General features: G+C 38.0%; 1 protein-coding gene and 1 long non-coding RNA gene across 2 annotated transcripts in view; one reads left to right on the top strand and one right to left on the bottom strand.

The window, feature by feature from the left end:
* LOC133630865 (tubulin beta-2A chain-like) overlaps nt 1-8,076 on the bottom strand; it is an 8,426-nt gene extending 350 nt beyond the window's left edge. Inside the window, exons 1-4 of the mRNA XM_062022684.1 lie at nt 7,753-8,076; nt 7,389-7,497; nt 4,010-4,120; nt 1-879 (exon numbers count right to left, since the gene is read on the bottom strand). The exon at nt 1-879 is cut by the window's left edge and continues 350 nt beyond it. Of these exons, the coding sequence (XP_061878668.1) occupies nt 1-879; nt 4,010-4,120; nt 7,389-7,497; nt 7,753-7,986 (1,333 nt within the window). The 5' untranslated portion in view covers nt 7,987-8,076. The remainder of the gene's footprint in view (nt 880-4,009; nt 4,121-7,388; nt 7,498-7,752) is intronic.
* The window catches only part of LOC133630871 (uncharacterized), a 38,770-nt gene that overhangs the window by 9,368 nt on the left and 16,902 nt on the right, over nt 1-12,500 (top strand). The window contains exon 4 of the long non-coding RNA XR_009821356.1: nt 11,231-11,341. This is a non-coding gene — a long non-coding RNA (uncharacterized LOC133630871). The remainder of the gene's footprint in view (nt 1-11,230; nt 11,342-12,500) is intronic.

A 12,500-nucleotide genomic window follows, 5' to 3' on the forward strand; every position in this document is an offset into this window, starting at 1 on the left:
TGAACTGCTCCGAGATCCTCCTGAAGATCTCCTGGATGGCCGTGCTGTTGCCAATGAAGGTGGCTGACATTTTGAGGCCTCTCGGCGGGATGTCGCACACGGCCGTCTTGACGTTGTTGGGGATCCACTCCACGAAGTAGCTGCTGTTCTTGTTCTGCACGCTCAGCATCTGCTCGTCCACCTCCTTCATTGACATCTGCCCGCGGAAAATGGCCGCCACAGTGAGGTAGCGGCCGTGGCGCGGGTCGCATGCCGCCATCATGTTCTTGGCGTCAAACATCTGCTGGGTGAGCTCGGGGACGGAGAGGGCGCGGTACTGCTGGCTCCCCCTGCTGGTGAGCGGGGCGAAGCCCGGTATGAAGAAGTGCAAGCGGGGGAAGGGCACCATGTTGACGGCCAGCTTACGGAGGTCGGCGTTGAGTTGTCCCGGGAAGCGGAGGCAGGTGGTGACGCCGCTCATGGTGGCCGACACCAGGTGGTTGAGGTCTCCGTAAGTGGGTGTGGTCAACTTCAAGGTGCGGAAGCAGATGTCGTACAGAGCCTCGTTGTCGATGCTGAAGGTCTCGTCGGTGTTCTCCACCAGCTGGTGCACAGACAGGGTGGCGTTGTAAGGCTCCACCACCGTGTCGGACACTTTGGGCGAGGGCATGACGCTGAACGTGTTCATGATGCGGTCCGGGTACTCCTCACGGATCTTACTGATCAGCAAGGTGCCCATGCCGGAACCGGTGCCTCCGCCCAGGGAGTGAGTGAGCTGGAAGCCTTGGAGACAGTCGCAGTTCTCCGACTCTTTCCTCACCACGTCCATAACCGAGTCCACCAGCTCGGCCCCTTCCGTGTAGTGACCTTTGGCCCAGTTGTTTCCTGCTCCGCTTTGACCTGCGTGATGCATCCAGAGTTAGCAACTTTCACAACGTCCACACCAGGGGTCTCAAACTCAAATCACCTGGGGGCCAATTTAGGTACAGTCTGGGTGATTGTGGTCCCCACAAGGTATTCACTTCAGAACCACGTTTTCACCAACTGACTACTACTGTTGTGACCCTGGGCTATGGTAGTCATTATGGATGTGAAAATGTTATATTCCTGAACTGCTTGCTTACAGGAAGTTGGTCTTTATGTTGCACAATGTGTGTTAGAAGTGCTGTATAAATATATTTAACTGTTGGCCACCCAGGGTGTGCAGGGCCACAATCACAGTAAACAACCAAGTTAAGTTGAGGGCCACAAAATATGGGCCAGCAGGCTGCAAATGGTCTGCGGGCCATGAGTTCGAGACCCCTGGTCTACACCAAGACTCAGCACTGCTCGCTAAAACTGAACATAAGCTAGAACATTAGTATAATAAGCATTAACATATAACAGTGGATGCAGCGGCTCTCAGTCTCCTCAAGAATGAAAAGTCTCTCCTCATTGTTCAGATGTAGTTTTTTGTCTCCAAATTATACTTTATTCTTGCAATGTAACTTTTTCTTTTTAAATGCTTTTTTTCATAATTTTTCTTGAAAAACGAAAAAATGTATACATACATATATATTTTCTACGTATGTACAGTACATACATATATGTAGGGATGGGCGATATATTGAATATACTCGATATATCGCAGGTTTGTGTCTGTGCGATATAGAAAATGAGTATATCGTGATATTCGAGTATACGTTCTCACGCAGTTGCTTTTAGCTGCGGGCGTTACACTTCAGGCTCTTCTAAGTCTTTCTTGTCTCTCCTTCTCACAGAGACATAAAACAAGCGCACCTTCTTACATACGTCACATACTGTCGCGCGTGCAAAGTCATACGCTCTCGCGGAGCAGTGAGGTAGCGGCATGGGCAAGGTGTGCTGTTGTGCAAGCGGAGCGGTGCGAGTGGTAATACGAGAGAAAGAAGGTGCGAATCTGGTAACAAATGAAGGAATAATTAATTCCCAAGAAAAACAGCAGGGAGTCCATCGTCTGGTGGTGGTTTGGCTTCAAGTGGGAATATGTTGAACAGACAAGTGTAATATGTCAAGTGTGGGGCAAAAGCGTTGCTACAAAAAGTAGCATTACTGCTAATTTGTAGCATCATCTGAAATGTCACCCGCTAGAGAATGAAGAGTGCTTGAAACTCTGCATGTCAACATCTCCGGACGGTGCCACACCCACAAAATGCCAAAGCAACCATTTCCAGATCAACACCCTATGAAAAAAATAGTCAACAACAGAAGGAGATAACGTCCGCAGTAACCTACCACATAGCGAAGGACATACACTATTTGATTTCCTATTATGCAGCTCATTTTTGTTTGACAGTTATTGAAATATCTTGTGTGACATCATGCACAAAAGTGCACTTTATTTGTTTTAAACTATTGTAGTGGCGTTCTGTACAAAAAGTGCACTTTAATTTAGTGTTGTTTTGATTTGTCATCTTAGTGACATCATGCACAAAAGTGCACTAATAGCTCATTTTAAAATATCTCTGACAATCTTTCACTTTTTGATTTGAAATGACATGAATGTTTGTGGCACTGCTTACTAACTGTTTAATAAATACAGTTTTGGTAAATTGACTTAGTTGTGATTTCCCTCTCTACATGAAAGTTAAAAATTAGCATATATTAATGCAGTATGAATAAGAATGTTTTAATGTAGACACACATAATTATCATGCTGGTGTGATTATATGCATCAAGTGTTAATTCAAGACTAAGGCAAAATATTGAGATATATATTGTGTATCCTGACATGGCCTAAAAATAACAAGATATTAATAAAAGGCCATATCGCCCAGCCCTACATATATGTATATATATCAGATAGATAGATAGATAGATACATACATACATACATATATTGTGTATGTGTATATATGTATATATATCATCCTCGGATTACGTCAACTCTATTGTCCTAACTTTGCCATGTTAAAAAATATTATATATAGGGCCCTAAGCAGAATGTAATTTCGAACCCTCCGTTACAAAAAATGTTCACACTTTTGTACTTCTTTATTCAAACTTGCATTTAATTTGATGCATGTTTTGTATTAGCATACATTCAAGTGAAAGAATTTGTAAATAATTTATGGTTTTGGTGCAAAATAACAAATTTGATATGGATAAATCATAAATTTGCATATTACTGTTTCGATCCCAGTACGACTGTATAAAATAGGCTTGGCACCAACACTGGGTGCCGCATCGGATCATTAAATAACCCGGAGAAACTTGCCATTATATTGTTATCAGCGACGGACCAGGAAGAGGCTAGGAATTTCATAAAAATGTCACATGAACTACAACTGCCACTCATGAGTTGACATTTTAAATGTGCTTATTCGTGCAAAACGGGGCCTCCCGCAAATCGCTTATAGAGGATGTCGGCAATGTTAAACTTACTTTTTGTTAAAAAAAATTAAAAAAAGACTGTTTTTTAACTTAATTACTTATTGTAGGTTTGCTCTTGTTATATTATAACTTTATAACCTTTTTTTTGTATCAATAGTATGTACAACAAATCAAATGTTGTTATTTTATTATTATATTTTGTTTGTATCTATTTTTATTAAAATTTTGTCTGTAGTTTAAATTGTATTTTTTTATAGATTAAATATTTAATTTTTTATTCATTTGTGTGTATTTTTTTTACAATCTATTTACTTTGATATATGATGTTATTTATGTATAACCACCAAAATTCCCACATTGAGTAGCTCCGGCTATGTGTAGCAAGAGCTAATCATTGCACTCCCAGGAATATGGCGTATGGATCTTTTAGTCTGGGTGCCGCGGACAAGTAATACATGTCCTTGCCTTGTTGAAGGGTGCCCCTCCCTTAGCTCCCTGAGGTTTTTGTTTTGCTGAGACCACCAGAAGCACTGACAACACGTCACATAGCACCCTGCTGAGAATGCACGGTCCTCTGACACAATGCTGAGAGGCTCCACTGGAATCTTTAGGGTGCAGCGAGGACACAGAAGGACACAGTGTGTGAGTTTTTGTGAGGCCGCCACACAAATCTTCTCACCAAAGATGAAGTTGTCAGGCCGGAACAGTTGTCCAAAAGGGCCGGAGCGAACTGAATCCATGGTCCCTGGCTCCAAGTCCACCAAGATGGCGCGGGGGACAAATTTGCTGCCTTTGAGATGACAAAGCAGATGATGTCATTCCACATTTGATGATTTTATCTCGTTCTCCACCTGACTTTTACATATCAAATCTACTTCTGTTTTTTTTTTATCTTAGCCTTGCAGTTGACTTCACTTGCAACTCCTGCAACATAATGCATTCCTTATTCGAGACCAGTGGGCCTTTTAAAGTGCTGAGTCGGCACAGTCCATTCAGGCAAGCATTCAAGCTTGTCTTTGTTTGCACCACTTTCCCTTTTGTCTTTTCTATACCTTCTTTATTACTTTTACTACAGAAGAACCTCCAAAGGCATACAATTTAAGGCCTATATGTGAATATATTAAACCAGTGGGTCTCAAACTGTGGTATGTGTAGCACCAGTGGTACGCGGGCTCCATCTAGTGCAGGCGTGTCAAAGTTGTTTTCATTGAGGGCCACATCGCAGTTATGGTTGCCCTCAGAGGGCAGATTTTAACAGTGAATGATTTACAGTATGAATATAAATGTGTATATATAAAACATGTGAATAATTGTCTATGTATTTGATTGTCTTTTTTTTATGTACGCTGTACAAAACCAAATCTTTAGATTGTACTGTTAAAAACTGTCAGCTCAATCGCCACAATTTTACCGTAATGTTTGCAGTTTTTTTGTTTTTTTTTACAGCATATAAAATAAATAAATACATGGAATTAAATTAAATGGAATGAAAAACGGCACCCCAATTTTTTTACAGAAAAATACATGCTAGTTTTTATACTGTAAAATCTACAGTTGTGTTTTTATAGTGTATTATTACTCTATATTGAATAACGGTACGAAAGTGGATTTTACTGTAAAATGTTTGCATGAACAATTTGTTGGATTGAAATCATAAGTCAAGCAGATATTTAAGTATTTATCTTTATTTGAACAAAAAAATTGTTTTGAAATGTATGATGATATAATATTTTGTTTTATTATTAGATATGATTAAAGTGTAAATATATGTAATTGCAAACAGTACATTTATTTTTGTATTACATTTATTAAGAAAATACATATATCCACCCTTTCGGGGGTCACACAAATCGATGTGGCTGGCCAGATATGGCCCCCGGGCCTTGAGTTTGACACTTGTGATCTAGTTGTACGCCAAGGAAGCACTTGATTAAAGAGCAGTGTTTTATTTTCCTATATTCAAACACAGTGTTACTGTTCAAACTTATGTGTAATGTTACAGTGGCCAAACATGAAATAAAATTGTTAAATAAAACCCCTGCCTTGTTTTCAATAAATACTTAGCACTTAGAGAGCCACGTTTTTCTGAGGTGGTACTTTGCAAAATAAGTTTGAGAACTACTGTTTTAAACCCTGAAATAATGTCAACATACATCATTAATAACATAAACTTTATTTCAATATCTATTGATTTCATCATCTTACTACAGATGAGTTCAGTATGTTTAATAACTCTTTAAAAAATGGGTTGTGGCTAATTTTATATGAAACCCTAACCCTTTTTTGAGAATCAAATCTAGAATTCGTACTTGATTTAGTCTTGAATCTTATTTCTTGAAGGGGGACAAGAGCTAATTCAGGTCTATATGAAGATTTAAGTTAAACCTGTTAGGGCTGTATGGTGGATGAGGCTGAAAACACTTGTTTTTTTATATGACAACTAAAGGTATTTTATCTGCGCTCTTTGCATTGAATTCAATTCAATGATTATCTTTATGATGATTACATTTTTTAATGATTTTATACACCATAATTTTTGTTGCATCTACAGGTATAAAGCGCTTTGAAATGCTGGCGTAGAAATTGTGCTCTGTAAATAAACTTGCCTTGAAGGTGGATGACGTTGATGACCTAAATCAGACTTGGGCAAATTAAGGCCCGGGGGCTTCATGCTTAAGATTTTCAATCTGGCCCGCTGGACATTCTAAATTTTTTTTTATATCTTTAAGATGGAAACTGTAGCTGCAATTATGATGTGCAGTGATGTTTTCAAATGACTGTAAGTCTTGAACTATACAAAGTATTTTAATGGTTGGAATCTGCGCTTTTGCATGATATACTAGTTACTATGGTAATCTGATTAGTTACTATGGTAATCTAAGTCACAGCAGCTCAAATGAGGCACCAGGCAGTGTGGGTAGGGAGCGTTTCCACAGTGTTTCCAGAGCGAGCCAGAAAATGCAGGTGTCAGGGACAAACGCCGAAGGAGATTTTTACAACTAAGTTCTAAAGCTTAGTGATGTATCAGATTGTAGGTGGGGGTTTTTTACCCTTTGCATTCATATTTCGCTGCGTTTGTTGCATTTGTGTTGCGTTTCGCTTGATTGTAAAATATGTCAATCGAGAGGGGGTGTGATGTTCATATGTTGTCAATATTCAATGTTCTATCGTTCATAGTTAATATTGTAAAGCCCACATTCTTTATTTTCATGTACATTCTCGGTGTCTCATTTAGTAAAAACATGTAAAATTCCATTCCGTTTTTTAAGGCGGTCTGTCATAACGTTTTTAGCTTTCAATCAGACATTATTATGAGGTTTTGTATTAGTGTTGCTAAAAATAGATATACCGGTCCCCAGACATCTTTTTTTTCTCTAAATTGGGCCAATGGTGAACATCCTTTTAAACTGCAGACTAATGAACACATTAAACATGGTGCAGGGTGATGATTCCATCCTTTTGCTCAGAATTGAGTGATTGCATCATTTTCATCTGCTTGTTTTGAATATGAAAATGTTGCTAACAACTACAATTAATTTGATCTATTCATTTTAGTGTTTCTTAAAGCCAGTAAGTTGCCATTGGAAATGACTATACTTTGGTGTCATGTCTTTTGGCTGCTTTTTTTCTGCAAAATAAAACTGAATGGTCTGATTGAACATCCTCCAAGACTGGTGATTCCATAACTGTTGCCAGAGGTTGCATTTGACTTGTCTATTGTTTGGGGAAGGTTTGCTTTTTAGACAGCGAAGTAGGTGTTTTGATTTAAATTGTATATCGTTAATTATATTCATATAGCGCTTTTCTCTAGAGACTCAAAGCCCTTTACATAGTAAAACCCATTAACTAAATGTTTGTGTTTGTGTGTGTGCAAATGAAAACCACACAAACTAAACTATGATGACATCATTCTATGAACTGGAGTAACACTGCAGCGTGAGGCGAGGTCTTAGTGAGACTGCAGATACCTGTGCTCCCTACGGACCCAAGGGGTAGACATGGAGATGGAGAGATATTTTAGCTCATTGCGCATGTTATTGGGAGGGACGGACATTTACCCGAGGCCTCGTTGTAATACACGCTGATCCGCTCCAGCTGCAGGTCGCTGTCGCCTTGGTAACTGCCTGATGGGTCGATGCCGTGCTCGTCGCTTATCACCTCCCAGAACTGCAAGAGCGAGGCAAATAGGGTCATGAACACAACGTGATTTATTTCATGTAGTTGTGCAGGAGTGAGGTGGAGCTTATATTTCAGCCGACCGCCTGTCAATCATGCAACCTTGAACATGTTTATGGACAGCAAAAGCATGCAGAGAATATTTCAGCCTTAAAATGAAAGCTTGCACAATTACTTTTAACCTTTAGTAAACGCAGAAATATTTCAATACAGTTTAATTCTACGTGACTGTATGAGAAGCGATACCTTGGCCCCAATTTGATTGCCGCATTGTCCAGCTTGGATGTGCACGATCTCCCTCATGATGTGGTGGTAAGAGCGCCTGTGTCTTCCTCTGGGTAGCGCGACTGCAGTGTTACTCCGATTCAACACTTTCCTTATCGTTGGCTGTAGCTGCATCCCCAGCGTCATCCTGCATCCAATCAGAGGGCTCCTCCGTGATGCAGTAGAGCAAAACTGCTGCATCATCGGCATCAGCATCCATCAGTCTGCCTCAGCATCAAAACACTGCTGCCTTCATGTAATATGTATGGCTCGTTAACATAATAATCGTTACAAATGTGGATTCACGCTGTATGTGTCATTGTCATGATGCAATACCCAAACTACACGCATGATATAACAGCTACTTTGGCCACGCCTCTTGCAAAAGATGACACTGCACTTTAAACTCTGATAGCGTGCCAGGCTGCTAAACTGCTATTAATGGTGATGTGTGAATCGATACTGATATATTATGCTGCAATATCGATTCCCAAATCAAAATATTGATACTTTAGTTATTTGAGGTGATGTTTATCATTAAAAGGAACACAGTGTTAAAAAGTAACTACACTTGTGAATGAGGCAACGTGTCAATGTTGAATGCTTTTTTTTTTTTTGGAGTATTTTCACGTTAATATGTTCACGTAACTCAGGGGTGTCGAAAACGGCTACACTGATGGCCACATCACAGTTATGGCTGTATATTTTATGAATATAAATATATAAGAATTCACCTCATGATATTATAAAATTAATTGCTGTGCATTTGATTATTATATTTATATTACCAACACTGTAACAAAACAAAAAAAAAATTCATTAAAACAAAGAAAACTGGCAGCTTCACCGTAAAATGTACAATGGTTTTTACAGTATATTACTGTAAATGGAAAAAAGGTACTATAGTTTTTTTTACTGTAAAATCTATTGTCATTTCTACAGTGTACAATTTGATGAATAACTTGCTTTGATATAACTCAAGCAAATGTATTTTATTTTATTTTTAAAAAAAGTTTTAAATGAATATATTTGTTGCATTATTAGATAATAAAGTTTAAATTATACTCAATAGCATAATTGAGTATAATTTCTGTCCGTCACAATGAAAAGATTACATTTAGTAAATGATAAAACGCTTTATTGACTCATATTATTTTAGGGCTTTCGCGGGCCGCATTAAATGATGTGGCGGGCCAAATCTGGCCCCTGGGCCTTGGGTTTGACACATGTGACGTAACTGAATTGTGAATTTGTTTTATTGCTGATGGTAGTTCTTAATAATATATTTAGTTGAATGCTTTTATTATTTTACTAATTTCCTTTTTCTATGCTTTGAAACACCATTTTCATGTCCTGTTTTTTATCTGTTTTATTACAGTAGCTTGACTATATGCTAATTCATGCCAATACCTCAAAAATAAATTAAAAAATAATGCTATGAGACATATTATTTGAAATACACATTTTAAATTTTAACAGACATATTATGTTTCCACAAAGTATCAATGTCGGCCTGAATTTTACCCAGTATCAAATCGGAAAGAAACTCAGTGGTATCACTCGTTTTTAAAGAAACTAAATAAATAAAAAATATATAACTTCCACCTCGAAAATGTTGTATTGCGAAACATGAATTCAATGAAATTGATTCGTGGTTACCCCCTCCAAAACAGCACAATTTTAATTATATCTTTTAAAAAGAAAAACTAACTTTTGTAGAAGAAATACTGTATGAAAAACGGAATGTACTACAACAACTACATGATGAAGTAATGTAGTTGTTACTCGGGCTGTGAATCTTTGGGCACCATGCGATTTGATTCATGGGGGTAATGATTCAATCCTGAATCGATTCTCGATTCAAAATGATTCTCGATTCAAAATCAATGCTTTTTTATACCATTGGGTGCCAGTTCTATGTCTAACTACATTCCTCCATGAAATAGATAAACAGCTGTGATACATTTCTATATTACTTAAAAGAAAACTGGTTTTGTTCTACCCAAATATTTAATAAAGTCAAATATAAATAGGGCAATAAGAGAACTATCACACACTTCTCTTTTCTAAGGTAAATCCGTACAGCAAATATAAATAATCTACATCAACAATATGATTTGACTGAGTGGCTGGACAGGAAAAAAATATAAACAAAATGCACACACATACACTACCGTTCAAAAGTTTGGGGTCACCCAAACAATTTTGTGGAATAGCCTTCATTTCTAAGAACAAGAATAGACTGTCGCGTTTCAGATGAAAGTTCTCTTTTTCTGGCCATTTTTAGCGTTTAATTGACCCCACAAATGTGATGCTCCAGAAACTCAATCTGCTCAAAGGAAGGTCAGTTTTGTAGCTTCTGTAACGAGCTAAACTGTTTTCAGATGTGTGAACATGATTGCACAAGGGTTTTCTAATCATCAATTAGCCTTCTGAGCCAATGAGCAAACACATTGTACCATTAGAACACTGGAGTGATAGTTTTTGGAAATGGGGCTCTATACACCTATGTAGATATTGCACCAAAAACCAGACATTTGCAGCTAGAATAGTCATTTACCACATTAGCAATGTATAGAGTGTATTTCTTTAAAGTTAAGACTAGTTTAAAGTTATCTTCATTGAAAAATAAGGACATTTCAATGTGACCCCAAACTTTTGAACGGTAGTGTATATATATATATATATATATATAAGTATATATATATATATATATATATATATATATATATATATATATATATATATATATATATATATATATATATATATATATATATATATATATATATATATCTTTTTTTTAAATGTATTTATTTTTTGTATTTATTTATGTATTTTTACTCTTTTTATAAGAATCATTCCAAATAGGAATCGTGATTCCTTCGAAGAAATTTTTTTTTTTTTGACACTCCTAACATTTTCCTTGCAAATCACATTATTACGATATTTATTTGCAGCGGCTTCTCAGTCAAGCACACCATCAGCAGCATTCTCATATTTTCATGGATAAATGTCACCATTTAGATATTGTTCTAATATCCTTAGCTGGTGGCATGGACTCATTCTGGTTTGGTATGTTACAGACTAGCAGTGTCACCATGACGATGACACATGTTGGTCATGTAATTGATGATTGTTAAATTGAATGAACATCATCCTCTTCTTCTTCTCAGCACTGTCCTTCACGCGCACTTTCTTCCTTACCATAGTTGGACAAAAAAAACTATGTCGATCTCTAGCTATGAGCTAGTGCTAGCAAGCACAACCAGGGGCCTCAAGTATTAATAATTGTGTGGATTTTTTACCAAAAAAAAGGCGTACCTTCAGAAAAAATACAAATCAGATGTATTAAAGTGTGTGCAGGCACAAATCCAAGCACATTTCTTTTTTACATTCCAATCAACGTGGATTTGACTTTTCCCCTTGTGTGATTACTCAATTTATTATTACAACACAGGAGAGCGACTTGCGGTAGCGGCCGACGTCTCCCGTGCCACTGATGTGCCACGACCCCCAGCTGCTGCAGGAGTCACAGGAACACATCGTCACAACAATAGGCGGCGGAAAAGTGAGTTTTCTCTCCTTGCTTCGATCTTTTTTCTTTGTCGGAATCAAATGTTGGCTAAGCCCAAACGACCGCTTCTGTGTGTCGCCAAAATATCCACAGCCTGTAGAAATGTACGTAGGTGACGCATGCGCACATTTCCACATTTCACTCTTGATACATCTCATCTTTACAGTGATAAAGAGCGTACACCAGTGCTTAATACATGAGGTCCCAGATGTTTTGGGCTGTGACATTTTCTTGTTAAATCAAATGGTAAACTCAGTGAATGACTCATGTCAGCATTACTTGTTTAAAGGTGTAATTATTTCTGAATGAATAAATAAACAATTATTTACATTCAATTAATTTGAGACACAGTAGAGACCTTTGCAACAAAAAAGAATACACTAATAAATTGATAATGTAAACATACCCACACAGAGGAAAGACTAGCAAATAAATAAATGCATATACTGTATGAATGCATTAAAATGTATTAAACAAGAGATCTTTATTGTCATTCTAAAAAATAATATTTCCAACCCTTTGACGACATTATTCACCCCCCATACATACAAAATAAATACATAAGTAAATGACCCGCAACATAAGTTAATACGATTTAGTTGTTTGGACACGTTATGGGTGGGGTCAGTTATTTCATTCAACAGTGGAAAGGAAAATGAATGCATGAACAAAAAAGGTTTCCTCATCTAATCAAGAAAAAGGCCAGGAAAGAGTAGAACTCGTACAGTAAGGGTTACGCAACTTTAATTTCGCTTCCATGGCAACTTCCGGCGCGGGAAGTCAGGCAAGCCTGACCTAAAAAAAAAAGTCAGAAAATGTTTTTTTTCCGAGGTGTTGATTTTCAGCAAAATGTGTAATGTAGGACCCCTATAAATAATATACATATTTATTTATTTTACCTAGGTCAGGGGTCGGCAACCCGCGGCTCCGGAGCCGCATGCAGCTCTTTGATCACTCTGCATACTTGCCGACCACCCCCCGATTTTTCCGAGAGGTTTCCGGATTTCAGTGCCTCTCCCGTAAATCTCCCGGGGCAAACATTCTCCGATTTTCACCCGGACAACAATATTGAGGGCGTGCCGTGATGGGCGCGTCCACTTTTACACCATGCTATCTGCGTGCCTGCCCGGTCACATGTAGTGTGCGGCTTCTG

The sequence above is a fragment of the Entelurus aequoreus genome, linkage group LG16 (assembly GCF_033978785.1).
Source record: "Entelurus aequoreus isolate RoL-2023_Sb linkage group LG16, RoL_Eaeq_v1.1, whole genome shotgun sequence".
Lineage (NCBI taxonomy): Eukaryota > Metazoa > Chordata > Actinopteri > Syngnathiformes > Syngnathidae > Entelurus > Entelurus aequoreus.